Raw genomic sequence first — 14,371 nt, forward strand, 5'->3', positions numbered from 1 at the left:
GGTGAGCGAGTCCACCCGCGTCATATGACGTCATAGCCCCGCGTCGCCGACGGACTTGTCAAACCCATTTTTTGGTACTGGAGCTCGAAAACAAAGCTTTAAAAGTCTCCCGTTCGCCTTTTCCCCGTACTCTAACTTGACGTAATGAGCGCCTAAACACCACATAAACACCAACGAATGTGAGTAAACACAGTTGAAGACTTTTTAAAAGTAATCTGCACGTCTGTTGTTGATGAAAAAGCTACTTAGCTCGCAAGCTATTTGGCAAACAGCTTTGTTTTAGGGCGTAGTTGCTTTCATTTCGAACGTAATATATCTTTACATCCTAACTAGTATATTTATTGTTATTTAATACCGTGTTCCTAGCGATCATACTAGCCGTGGAACTATTAATAGGAAGCCAATGAATCTTATTGTTATATATAGCACAATATATATATATAACCCATATACAAACCCCGTTTCCATATGACTTGGGAAATTGTGTTAGACGTAAATATAAATGGAATACAATGATTTGCAAATCATTTTCAACCCATATTCAGTTGAATGTACAACAAAGACAAGAAATTTGATGTTCAAACTCATAAACTTCTTTTTTTTGCAAATGATAATTAACTCAGATTTTCATGGCTGCAACACGTGCCAAAGTAGTTGGGAAAGGGCATGTTCACCACTCTGTTACATCACCTTTTCTTTTAACAACACTCAATAAATGTTTGGGAACTGAGGAAACTAATTGTTGAAGCTTTGAAAGTGGAATTCTTTCCCATTCTTGTTTTATGAAGAGCTTCAGTCGTTCCACAGTACCCGCACTCTTTTACTACGAAGCCACGCTGTTGTATCATGTGGCTTGGCAGTGTTTTGCTGAAATAAGCAAGGGCGTCCAAGATAACATTGCTTGGATGACAACATATGTTGCTCCAAAACCTGTGTGAACCTTTCAGCATTAATGGTGCCTTCACAGATGTGTAAGTTACCCATGCCTTGGGCACTAATACACCCCCATACCATCACAGATGCTGGCTTTTGAACTTTGCGCCTATAACAACCCGGATGGTTATTTTCCTCTTTGTTCTGGAGGACACCACGTCCACAGTTTCCAAATATAATTTGAAATTTAGACTCGTCAGACCACAGAACACTTTACCACTTTGCATCAGTCCATCTTAGATGATCTCGGGCCCAGCAAAGCCGGCGACGTTCCTTGGTATTGTTGATAAATGGCTTTCGCTTTGCATAGCAGAGTTTTAACTTGCACTTACAGATGTAGCGACCAACTAGTTACTGACAGTGGTTTTATGAAGTGTTCCTGAGCCCATGTGGTGATATCCTTTACACACTGATGTCGGTTTTTGATCCTCAGGGATCAAAGGTCCGTAATATCATCACTTACGTGCAGTGATTTCTCCAGATTCTCTGAACCTTTAGAGGATTTTACGGACCGTAAATGGTAAAATCCCTAAATTCCTTGCAATAGCTCGTTGAGAAATGTTGTTCTAAAACTGTTCAACAATTTGCTTACAAATTGGTGACCTTCGTCCTATCCTTGTTTGTGAATTACTTAGCTTTTAATGGAAGCTGCTTTTATACCCAATCATGGCACCCACCTGTTCCCAATTAGCCTGCACACCTGTGGGGTGTTCCAAATAAATGTTTGATTAGTATTTCTGAACTTTATCAGTATTTATTGCCACCTTTCCCAACTTCCATTGTCACGTGTTGCTGGCATCAAATTCTAAAGTTAATGATTATTTGGAACAATTTTTTTTAATTATCAGTTATAACTTCAAATATGTTGTCTTTGTAGCATACTCAATTGAATATGGGTTGAAAATGATTTGCAAATCATTGTATTCGTTTATATTTACATCTAACTCAATTTCCCAACTTATATGGAAACTTTTGTAGCAAATTTGTAGAATAACCCTAACCCATATAGCTTTGCTGTATAATACAGCAACCCTCAGCTACAATATTGCTTAACATGGCACGTGTTTAATATAGTGTGCATGCAATGAAAAAACAATGTTAGCGTTGTGAACTCTGTTGTCTCGCTATAAGATCATTAAAGATAAAAAAAAAAAAAAGGTCATTGATTTGACACTACTTCAACTGTTAATCCAATTGTTTATGCTTCAATGTTACACTCATGTATATTTGTGTAATAATGCTCTGTGAGTGTTCCAACAACAAGGGAGACCATTGTGTCCGTCTTTCCCACGGGCAGCTTGCTTAAAATCCGGTCGGGCGTTAAACATAAGCAGCATGCATGTACCGCAAACTTAACACAGCTTTTCTTTCTGTTCCACAGTAAGCTTGAAGTACCAACAAGGCGCCTGCTGTGTCGTGCAGATATGGGGGCAGTGATATCGCGATGGAAAAAGGTAATGTGCTGTGCAATATCTGGTTATAGTGTCCACTCATCATTAGACTTAGACTTTCTTTTATTGTCATTTAAATTTTAACTTTGCAGTACAGATAAGAAGGACATTTCGTTGCATTAGGGGTACGCGTACCCCTGGGGGTATTTGAAGGTATGGCAAGGGGTACGTGAGATTTTTTTAAAATATTCTAAAAATAGCAACAATTTAAAAACCCTTTATAAATATATTTATTGTATATTACTTCAACAAAATATGAATGTAAGTTCATAAACTGTGAAAAGAAATGCAACAATGCAATATTCAGTGTTGACAGCTATATTTTTTGTGGACATGTTCCATAAATATTCATGTTAAAGATTTCTTTTTTTTTGTAGAAATGTTTAGAATGAAGTTGATGAATCCAGTTGGATCTCTATTACAATCCCCAAAGAGGGCACTTTAAGTTGATGATTATTTCTATGTGTAGAAATCTTTATTTATCTTTGAATCACTTGTTTATTTTTCAACAAGTTTTTAGTTATTTTTATATCTTTTTTTCCAAATAGTTCAAGAAAGACCACTATAAATGAGCAATATTTTGCACTGTTATACAATTTAATAAATCAGAAACTGATGACAGAGTGCAGTATTTTATTTCTTTATCTCTTTTTTTCAACCAAACCTGCTTTGCTCTGATTAAGGGGGTACTTGAATTAAATAAATGTTCACACGGGGTACATCACTGAAAAAAGGTTGAGGACCACTGCATTAGCTCATGGTAGTGCAGGATGAAAATGCAATATGGTGCAGATATAAATAAATGGATTACTGTACAGATAAATATATTGCACTTTTGCATATGCGTCCACATTTATGGATGTATGTTATATTGTCTTTATATTCCAGCGAGTTACCGTGAAGCCATTCAGTCTGTTCAATATTTACTTTTATTATTGAATGTGAACAGTATTAACCCACACATACTACTGGTCCGCACATGAACAGTGGTGTGCAAAAAATATCAGAAAAAATCTTAAGAAACTGGTGTTTTCCCTGTTTTGCATTTTTTAAAGGAAAAGGTAAATGTACTGAGAATGTTTCAAATGTAAAATGTAGCTGTCGAGTCCTGTTTTAACATTTTACTCTGATGCTTAGTGTGGCGCCCTTTGGCTACAATCACAAGAGTGCTTCAATGTCATTCCACGCTCTCAAAAGCCAGTTGTAATGAATATAAAGGGAGATTGGACATGATGTTTAGTGTTTCACTCAAAGTGAATCAGTTCAGCACACAGCTTTTAAAACTTGTGGATCATCCTCCTTAAATTCAGGATCAAAAGTATAAGTTTCCGGATCATAATTTTTCCCAAAGTAGTCTTTGTTGTCTCTCATCAACTATGCAATGATTTGTAGTATTGTAGTTGAGTGAAAAAGCGAATGTTTTGATGCAGACTCTGTCGTCCAAAATAGACATACAGTACATGAAACAAAAAATATAGAAAGAAACATCATGGTTTACATTATGTTACATAATATAAAAAAACTTTCTTATACATACTCATTAAAATTAATTTAGTAAGAGAAGCAAGAAAAACGTACTTTGAAAAGGGCCTCTACACATTCAATTGAAAGCACAAATACCGGTATTTTTCCACATAACATCCGTATAAAAATATTATTTCAAAATCCCTGCAGTCTACATATAAACTTAAACATTGTATAAAGATAATGCGCCACTGTATGCTTAAAATGAGCAAAATACGTCAACTGCTTAGGCTGCTGCCCCCGCAACCCGACCTCGGATAAGCGGAAGAAGATAAATGGATGGATGGATGGATATATACTTACAGTATGTATATAAAACCTTGATGGATGTTATTTTAGAGTGCTTCATTGGCGGAATACAGCAAATCTCGTGATCTCCACTGTTAGTTGACTTTTGGTAATGTTTTCTTACAAGTTAGAATGCATTAAAAACAAAAACATGTGTTCTTGTCTTACATAATGATTGTGAATGATAGACAACATTTAACAAAATTGTGCCGTTTCCTTTTTAACTCCTTGTGCATGTGTGTAGTGACAATGGAAAACGGCATTCTATTTGTTACGAAACCTGAACACCAGCCCTTTTGGTGTCTTAAATGAAAGTCTAACATCCAGCTCAATAGCTAAGTACAAACGACCCCCAGTCAATCGGTTCCAAAGTATGATGTCAATAAAAATCATTGCGGTTGACACATATTCACCTCGCAAGCCTTCAAACCAGTGACGAGAGAGCACAGGCTACCAAGTCAAATGCCTTGTATGTTAAACATACTTGGCCAATAAAAATGTTAGTGATTATAGCTCATTGGCTAGCACTGCTCAACTTAACTCCAAACCATTGGAATTTGTGTTGGAAGTCTAGGTCCAATGCAGGGCTGTTTGTGTGTTGCGTTTCCCTTATAACTACTTTTTGCTTCTTTCATGACTTACTGTGACAGTAAATGAGCGTTCAATGTTCAGATGTTTTTTGTTTTTCTTGAAGACCAAACCTACCACTGTGGAGCAGCTGGAGAACCTGGACAAGGTACTGATTGATCTCCTGTCCTCAACTCAGGGCTCACCATTGTCATCTTTGTTAGTTACGTTAAAGTTAAAGTACCAATGAATGTCACACACGCACATGGTTTGGTGAAATTTGTCCTCTGCATTTGACCCATCCCCTTGTTCACCCCGTGGGGGGTGAGGGGAGCAGTGGGCAGCAGCGGTGGCCACGCCCGGGAATCATTTTTGGTGATTTTTACCACCAATTCCAACCCTTGATGCTGAGTGCCAAACAGGGAGGTAATGGATCCCGTTTTTTATACTTGGTATGACTCGGCAGGGGTTTGAACTCACAACCTACCGATCTCAGGGCGGACACTCTAACCACGAGGCCACTGATAGTGAATATTTTTTATTAAAAAAAACAAATGTAATACAATTGTTAGTATGTGTTGATGCAAACCGGCCACAAATGCAATAAGGTTAGTTAGAGAGCAGCACCTTTATCACATTTTAACAAACTTGACCGACCGTATTTTCCGGAATATAAGCCGCACTGGTATATACGCCCCACCCACTATAAACTAAGAATTTTTTTGTTCATATATTAGCCGCAGATATTACCGGTGCATTGTGAAATGAGAATAACATACATTAATGGTTCCTACGACAGCAATAAAACAGCTGATCAAACAAAACAAAGTCATTGATGTCTCTTTTCATCCTTTGAGATGAGAAATAAGAAATAAACAGTTTAAGATGTTTATTTAGATTTTTCTTCTTAGTACTTTGTAAACACTTTGAGTTTGAACAGTTAGTGAAAGTGGATCATTTAATGTATTGTTTTATTTCTTTGCCGCACCTTTGTATAAGCCGCAGGGTTTAACACTGGGGGAAAAAAGGTAGCAGTTTATAGTCCCGAATATACGGTAGGTGTACTGTATTTTTCGGACTAAAAGTAGCAGTTTTTTTAATAGTTTGGCCGGGGGTGCGACTTGTACTCAGGAACGACTTATGAGTGAAATTATTAACACATTACCGTAAAATATCAAATAATATTATTTAGCTCATTCACGTAAGAGACTAGACGTATAAGATTTCATCGGATTTAGCAATTAGGAGTGACAAATTGTTTGGTAAACTTTTAGCATGTTCTAAATGTTATAGTTATTTGAATGACTCTTACCATAATATGTTACGTTAACATACCAGGCACCTTCTCCGTTGGTATGTGTCACATAACATACACTTATTCGGCCTGTTGTTCACTATTTTTTATTTATTTTAAATTGCCTTTCAAATGTCTATTCTTGGTGTTGGGTTTTATCAAATACATTTCCACCCAAAAATGCGACTTATACTCCAGTGCGACTTATATATGTTTTTTTCCTTCTTTATAATGCATTTTCAGTAGGTGCGACTTATACTCCGAAAAATACGGTACTTGAACGCTGTCTTTTTCCAAATGACCTTTGAATCTTTCCATTTGCTCTCCTTGCAGGAGATTACAAACCTGGAAGAGTTTCAAGCCAAAAACCAGCGACTTCAAAAGGTAAAAGTCCTCACCACCTTAAAGGCACTTTTGGAATCGAATGTCTTCTTGACCCCGTCAACGGTTTTGTGTGGTTTCGCAGCTCTGGGTGGGACGGCTGCTCATCTACTCGTCCATCTTGTACCTGCTGACCTGCCTGGTGGTCTACTGCCTCTACCTGCCTGAGCCATGGCTGCACAGACTAGCCATGGCCCTACCCTTCTTCATATACCCTGCGCTGTAAGTATATGTGGCCTCCGCGGCACCGTGACAAGTCACTCAGACCTCATGTTGAGTAGTATACGGGCTTTGGTCCGACGTGTTTCTCTTTCTCTCCAACAGGGTGTGGTTTATCAGGAAGTTTCTGATCTTTCTCTTTTCCAAACGCACTGAGAGAAACAGTAAGTGTTCAGCCCTTCACTGCAATTATTGACCATGTAAATATGACAATACCATGGCTAGGCGATGAAACGATATCAATATATATCGCGATAGACACGCAACCATATCATAAAACAATGCGTTCGATAAAACGTTTATTATTGTTTTTCTTTTTTGGAAGAAAGCGGAAGTTGCAGAGCAAGGTTGGTTGAATGAACAGGCACTCACTCTCTGGTAACTGAGCAACGCAGGAAGTGATCACTGATTAGTGGGTGTGTCTTGCTTACAGCCAATCAGGTAACAGTGTCAACTATCAAGTTTAGTAGCGTTATTTTGTTGTCGCGGTTGATTCTTTGCATGGAGCCAGATGAAACATAGCTGTGATTGGCTTTATAGATTGCAATCACGACAGCTGTCTTGTCCACGTGTGTTTGCCTACAGCCCGTGCCCACCCACTGGTGAGATCTTAGTAGGGATGGGTACCAAATCTGGTACTTTTTTGGCATCAACCAAACCCCAACGGTCTTACCACTGGACTGTAGGCCCCAGATTAGAGATGTCCGTTAATATCGGACTGCCGGTATTAGCAGCCAATAAATGCTTTAAAATGTAATATCGGAAACTATTGGTATCGGTTTCTAAATTATTGGTATTGGTTTCAAAAAGTAAAATCCATGACTTTTTAAAACGCACGTAGGGAGAAGTACAGAGCGCCAATAAACCTTAAAGGCACTGCCTTTGCGTGCCGGCCCAGTCACATTATATAGCTAGATAGTACTTTTTTGATTCCTTCAGGAGAGTTCCTTCAGGAAAATTAAGATATATGTGTGGCTTTTCACACTAACAAGTGAATGCAAAGCATACTTGATCAACAGCCATACAGGTCACACTCAGGGTGACCGTATAAACAACTTTAACACTGTTACAAATATGCGCCACACTGTGAACCCACACCAAACAAGATTGTCAAACACATTTCAGGAGAACATCCGCACCGTAGCACAACAAACGCAACAAAACAAATACCCAGAAACCCTTGCAGCACTAACTCTTCCGGGACGCTACAATATACACACCTGTATAAGTAACGACTTATACGACGGAATTTCTGGTAATACAATACTCAATTCACACATGTTATTTATCTGGGATGCAAATAGCATCAAATGGGAGAAATAGCCCAAAAATACATCTTTTTTTTTTTTTTCTGTCTTCTTTAGGCGACACATTAGAAGAATTGAAGGCTACCAAAAAAAAGATAGTGAGTCCTCCTCACACTGATGTTTCCCCGCGAACATGTTGCCTGTAAGTAATCGAGTTTTCCTGCTTTGTGTTTCCAGCTGGAAGAAGTGAAAGAAACGGAGACGTACAAAAATGCCAAAGTCATACTGGAACGCTTTGACCCGGAAGCAAAGAAGAACTTGGTAAGTTCTGCTTGCTTCTCGATTCATGTGAATTTATTAGATATGTTTTGTGGTCAACTTGCACTTATTTGTTGAGGTGTCCCACTACAACTTGTTCACTCCCAATGCAATACCGATATTGGAGCATTGCGTGTTGGCCGATATCGGTATTGATCTGATACATTATCAGCAGGAATTTATGCATAATTTTATTATTTTGTAGTGTGAAATGCTAGAAATGGTTTCATCATGTAAAATGAGTCAAACACAGAAGAATGATTAGATAGATTAGATAGTACTTTATTTATTCTGTCAGGAGAGTTCCTTCAGGAAAATTACAATTTTCAGCACAATCCCATTCAAGATCAGACAAACATTACAGGGAGACAGAACAGGATCGCTGACGGGTCTGCCGGCTTCCAGCGCCCCTTACAAAAAAGATGACATACAGGTAAACAAGGGGGTGGGGGGTTGGGGGGGGGAAGAAAAAAATAGAAGATTAAAATAAAATTTAAAAATCGGTCTTAGCCTAAGCCCTGGAGTGGGGGTGCAGACTGAGTCCAAGGGAAAAAAACAAACAAAAAAAAACAAACAAACAACAACTCATAGCCATAGTACACATCCCTCTTCCATGTGTGTAAGAGGGAAACATCAAACATCAAAGAACACAGAGGACATTAAAGACATTAAAGCAGCAGATACTTCTACATACAGCTATGAATAAAAAGTAAAATAAACATATCCACTGTAGTGGCCTCTGCGGTGTTGCACGCCATCGTCTGCTGGGGTGGAGGGAGCATGGCCAGAGACAGAAGCAGACCCAACAAGGCAACCAAGACAGCCGACTCCACTCTCGGCCAGTGTCCAGTCCGCATGGATGAGCGAGGATACGTCCAAGGTGACTGAGGTGTCCGACACCTGCTCACCCAGTCAAGACACCGCGAAGCCTCTCCGTCCCAGTAGCTCAGTGCTAGCTCCACAGTCCTGTCCCCTCATCCGCATCTCCTCCAGTACATCCAAACAGACTCCGGTGTAGCAGAGACCCTGCAGCTGGTCTCCATGGCCAAAAGGCTCCCGGGAGGCAGATCCAAAAGTCCACAAAAAAAGCACCACAGAGGTCACGATAGTGACACCCCTTGTCACACAGTCCCAAAGGGTCCCGGACCAAACTGCAAAAAAATATAATAACACATGAAAACAAGAGGGAAACACAAAAGGATGACACAAGAGCACAGAGCTCCTGCCTACAGCAGCCACTACAGTAGCGCCATCTTGGAAAAAAAAAAAAAAAAAAAAATGGTAAGTAATTGTAGTAATAATAATAATTATAATGAATTACATTTGTAACATACTTTACATTTGTTAAAATCTCAAAGTGCTACAAAGTATGAAAAAATAGAAAGTTAAAATATATAATTAAAAAAAATAAAATATAAATGAAAACCATAGATAAAGATAGATAAAAAAGTATGAGAAACACTTACCTATTTATTTCTAACAGTCTTAAAAGGGGTCGTACTATTTTATTTTTCTACATTTAAAAGACTTCCTTGTGGTCCACATAACATGTGATGGTTGTTCAAAACTTGGCCGATAATGTTTCACGGACCGTTTTCAAACCACTGAGTGAAAATGGCGGCGTTGCGTGAAGCTCTTCAGTTAACCCTTCACAATATATATTATTATATAGAGATATGTTATATAATGGTTGTCCACACTTTTTTTTTAACTTTATTTTCCTATGAAACTGTCCTGAGTCTTTGATGTATTTTGTACAATCTTCCATTTTGTCCATTTGTGCACTTTCATTTTTGAAATTGTTTTTGATTTATTACATCAATTGATTGACCACAGCTGTGACTATTTAAATGCATCGATTCCTGTTAAAAAATTGCACACTGACGAACACCTTGTCGAAACCGGTCTGTGATTGGTAGCGCCTTTGCAGTTTATATTAAAATAATTAGAAGGACACTAGTGCTTTTTCCTTAAGTACACTTTTTGCCTCGCACATATTTTTTTTTGTTTTATTACGTTTTTTGGAGAGTGCGTGTTTTTCCTGTATTTTGATGTAACTATGGCAAAATTGGTCACTAAAGTCGTAGTTTCCCCAAAAAAAGTTGGTTTTGCAAAATTGGAACCCTTTTAAGTTGAAGTGTATTGGTAATTTTTTGGCGACACTTCGCTGTCACAATTATTCTTGATTCAAACTCTTGACGTGCTATGTCGAAGGATGCGGACACGTTTGTTACTGAAAACTTTCTAATGCTTGTGCCTTGGAGACTTTGCGTGTTTGGTAACATGCAGCTGTAGATATGACAAATGTGCTGTTTTAGACCACAGTATTGTTCAATTATTCTATACGTCTAGCTTGTGACATACTTATATGTCACTATATCTATTATTCAGGAGCTGGAGTCCACCCCAGTACAACCTCCGATGACCCCCAGGCCTGGACAAGGTAGGACATGTACCACATATACAAATATACAAAATTTCTCTGCGTAATGTAATGTAAGGACCTCATCAAGTCCTAGTTCACTGTGTTCTTATTTCTAAAGAGTGCCAACATTTGAGTTCTTAGTGGATGGCTTTTGAATGTGAATAAAAAAAAAAAGATTCACAAAATCAAGGAAAGCTAAAATGTTCCACTTTATATTGCTTGTTGTTATTGTTTGTAAACTAATAACGTATCAGGCTGCAGCTTTACACGTCTTCTCCTTTTCGCAGACATCCGCCAGCGGGGCGTGGCCATGAGACCCCCGGGTACCCCAGCCGGCGTAGTGATGACTCCCCAGCATGGGGCTCGAACCTCACCGGGGCTTAGGGCCACACCTGTAGGTATGTGGACGCCAAGCAGCCACCGAGCGTATAGAACAGGGGTGTGAAAAGGGCCTGCCGCTTATATTTTAACGTTCCGCAACACATTATAAAACTACTGTAACAAAAAGAAAAACAAAAGAAAGTGGAACAATTGATTGATTGATTGACTGAAACTTTTATTAGTAGATTGCACAGTACAGTACATATTCCGTACGATTGACCACTAAATGGTAACACCCGAATACGTTTTTTAACTTGTTTAAGTCGGGGTCCAAAAGATGAAATACAAGAAAAAGTTGCAATGTTGACTCAACGACACAAAGCTGCCATGCAGGCTGACTTTTTCTTTAAAACTGTCATTGCTCAAAACATAATAATGAATCAAAATCAATGTTGTAATGAATGATTGACCTATTCAAGGCTCCAATTACTTCACAACACCTACCCCTGTATGTATGGTATGGTTATCGCCAATTTTGAAGATGCAATTTTCTAATACATTTTAATAATGGAAGAGGCTGACGGGCCGTAGTTTGGACACCCCCGATCCATAAATTTGAGTGTTATAAATAACAACTGAAATATACCTTGTTTAAAAAAAAAATTATGACTGAGACCCTTTTGGGTTCTCAGCACCAAACTTGAGGAGAGACCGAAAGTTAAAGGTTTTGACACCCCTGTTCTAGAACCTGTGTCAGTCATCCATCTTGGTGGAAAAGCAAACCAGAAGTCCAACTCCATTTGACAAAGATGTTCAGTGTTACTCCCGTTCCGGAACATGTCCTTTTCTCAGCTCCAGGGGGACCACCTGAGAGAGCGGCCATGTCTGCCTCTGCCCAGCCGGGGGCGATGCCCAGGTCGCCCTACTCCCCTATACCAGGTGTGGGTAAGCAACTTTGGCTTTTTTTTCCAAATGTTTTCTCAATTACCCCATGCGAAGATGGTGAATGATGGCAATTAGAGGAGATGCTGCAACCTCAGCATGTTTCCGCCTGGAAACAGTGTCGTGTGCTATTTTTTTGCAGGCCTGCATCCTCCCGGTCCTCCTCTTTCAAGACCCGTTCTGCCCAGAGAAAGGGGTGCTTTGGACCGAGTGGTTGAGTACCTGGTCGGAGATGGACCACAGAACAGGTAATGCATGCTGTAAGCAGCGTATTCACAACATGCGGCGGTTCAGCAGCGATTGTCCGTGCAGCCAAATGGCTGATAACACTTCTTCTTTCCCGCAGATACGCCCTAATCTGTCAGCAGTGTTTCTCCCACAATGGCATGGCTCTGAAAGAAGAGTTTGAATACCTTGGTAAGAACAGCATCACAATAAGAAAGAGAACACAGTGCGAGGAGTACAAGTGGAATACAATTTGTCCAGGCTCTGGTTGAACTGAGGAGCCGATGGGACTAGCTAAAATCTGGTACATGTTCAAGCTGCCTCCATCTTGTTTAATGGTTAAAGTTTATTTCAAACATGTATACAAATTCAATATGATACATTACAAAGTTCCAGTTTCTCCTCACAACCTGTCCGAAAAAAATTAGGAATAAGCAGCGCTTATTGATTTGTAGCCCTTTTCATTTTCATAGCAGTTGCTAACACATTTCAGAATCATAATCAGAATTATTTTTATTGCCATTGTTTTTTTATTTTATTTTATTTTATTTTTTCTCATGAAAGAGGGAGTTTTTTTGGGGTTGGTACACTAATTGTAAGCGTATCTTGTGTTTTTCATGTTGATTTAATATAAAAAAAAATAAAAAATGATTCTGCGGCCCGGTACCAATCGAGTGGTTGGGGACCACTGCACTAGAGCAGTGGTTCTCAACCTTTTTTCAGTGATGTACTACCCCCTGTGAACATTTTTTTAATTCAAGTACCCCCTAATCAGAGAAAAGCCTTTTTGGTTGAAAAAAAAAGATAAAGAAGTAAAATACAGCACTATGTCATCAGTCTCTGATTAATTAAATTGTATAACAGTGCAAAATATTGCTCAGTGGTCTTTCCTGAACTATTTGGGAAAAAATATATATATAAATAACTAAAAACTTGTTGAAAAATAAAAAAGTGATTCAATCATAAATAAAGATTTCTACACACACAAGTGCCCTCTTTGGGGATTGTAATATAGATCCATCTGGATTCATTAACTTAATTCTAAACATTAATTCACAAAAAAATAAATCTTTAACATCAATATTTATGGAACATGACCACAAAAAATGTCAACACTGAATATTGCATTGTTGCATTTCTTTTCACAGTTTATAAACTTACATTCATATTATGTTGAAGTATTATTCAATAAATATATTTATAAGGGATTTTTTAATTCTTGCTATTTTTATAATATTTTTTTAAAATCTCACGTACCCCTTGGCATACCTTCAAGTACCCCCAGGGGTACGCGTACCCCCATTTGAGAACCACTGAACTGGAGCACTAATCGCTAGCTGGCAACTGGCGTAGTAATCGCTAGCTGGCACATAGAGCACTTGATCGTAAGCTAGTAACTATACTGGTAATCGCTAATTGGCAACTAGGGTGCTAATTGCTAGCTGGCAACTAGTTTGCAAATTGCTAACTGGCAACTAGCGCACTAATCGCTAGCTGGCAATTGGCGCAGTAATCGCAAGCTGAAAACTACAGTGTTAAACGTTAGCTAACCACCTTAGCACTAATCGCTGGCTGGCAACTGGGGCAGTAATCGCTAGCTGGCAATGAGAGTGCTTGATCATAAGCTAGTAACTATACCGTTAATCGCTAGCTGGCAACTAGTGTGCTAATTGCTTGTTGTTGACTAGTCTGCAAATCGCTAACTGGTAATTGGCGCAGTAATTGCGAGCTGGAAACTACAGCGCTAAATGCTAGCTGGCCACTAGAGCACTAATCGCTAGCTGGCAACTGGTGCTTTAATTGCTAGCTGGCAACTAGAGTACTTGATCGTAAGCTAGTAACTATACTGTTAATCGCTAGCTGGCAACTAGGGTGCTAATTGCTAGCTGCCAACTAGTTTGCAAATCGCTAACTGGCAACTGGAGCAATAATCGCTAGCTGGCAATTGGCGTAATAATCGCCAGCTGGAAACTACAGCGCTAAACGCTAGCTGGCAACCAGAGCGCTAACCGCCAGCTGGCAACTGGCACAGTAAAGCTCGCCGGCAAATAGAGCGCTAATAGCTATCTAACATTTGGCACATTAGTTGCTAGCTGGCAACTACAGCGCTAATAACTACAGCGCTAATCGCTAACTTGAATACGTTAATTTAGTAGTTTTATGTTTTAACTGGGACATTGCAAGGAACAATGAGTATGGTGTAAATACCAATACCTCTTAAAAACACTGCAGTGTG

General features: G+C 39.0%; 1 protein-coding gene across 3 annotated transcripts in view; it reads left to right on the top strand.

The window, feature by feature from the left end:
* The window catches only part of lnpk (lunapark, ER junction formation factor), a 27,076-nt gene continuing 12,705 nt past the window's right edge, over window positions 1–14,371 (top strand). For 2 of the 3 annotated variants that reach the window (XM_061911365.1, XM_061911366.1), the window contains exons 1-13: window positions 1–179; window positions 2,315–2,387; window positions 4,891–4,932; window positions 6,391–6,441; window positions 6,524–6,660; window positions 6,763–6,821; window positions 8,022–8,062; window positions 8,142–8,225; window positions 10,614–10,665; window positions 10,935–11,045; window positions 11,821–11,913; window positions 12,053–12,158; window positions 12,257–12,327. In XM_061911365.1, coding sequence (XP_061767349.1) covers window positions 2,358–2,387; window positions 4,891–4,932; window positions 6,391–6,441; window positions 6,524–6,660; window positions 6,763–6,821; window positions 8,022–8,062; window positions 8,142–8,225; window positions 10,614–10,665; window positions 10,935–11,045; window positions 11,821–11,913; window positions 12,053–12,158; window positions 12,257–12,327 — 877 coding nt within the window. In that variant the 5' untranslated portion in view covers window positions 1–179; window positions 2,315–2,357. The remainder of the gene's footprint in view (window positions 180–2,314; window positions 2,388–4,890; window positions 4,933–6,390; window positions 6,442–6,523; window positions 6,661–6,762; window positions 6,822–8,021; window positions 8,063–8,141; window positions 8,226–10,613; window positions 10,666–10,934; window positions 11,046–11,820; window positions 11,914–12,052; window positions 12,159–12,256; window positions 12,328–14,371) is intronic. The other variant, XM_061911367.1, reaches the window with a different exon arrangement.

Source organism: Nerophis ophidion, linkage group LG09 (assembly GCF_033978795.1).
Source record: "Nerophis ophidion isolate RoL-2023_Sa linkage group LG09, RoL_Noph_v1.0, whole genome shotgun sequence".
Classification (NCBI taxonomy): Eukaryota; Metazoa; Chordata; class Actinopteri; order Syngnathiformes; family Syngnathidae; genus Nerophis; species Nerophis ophidion.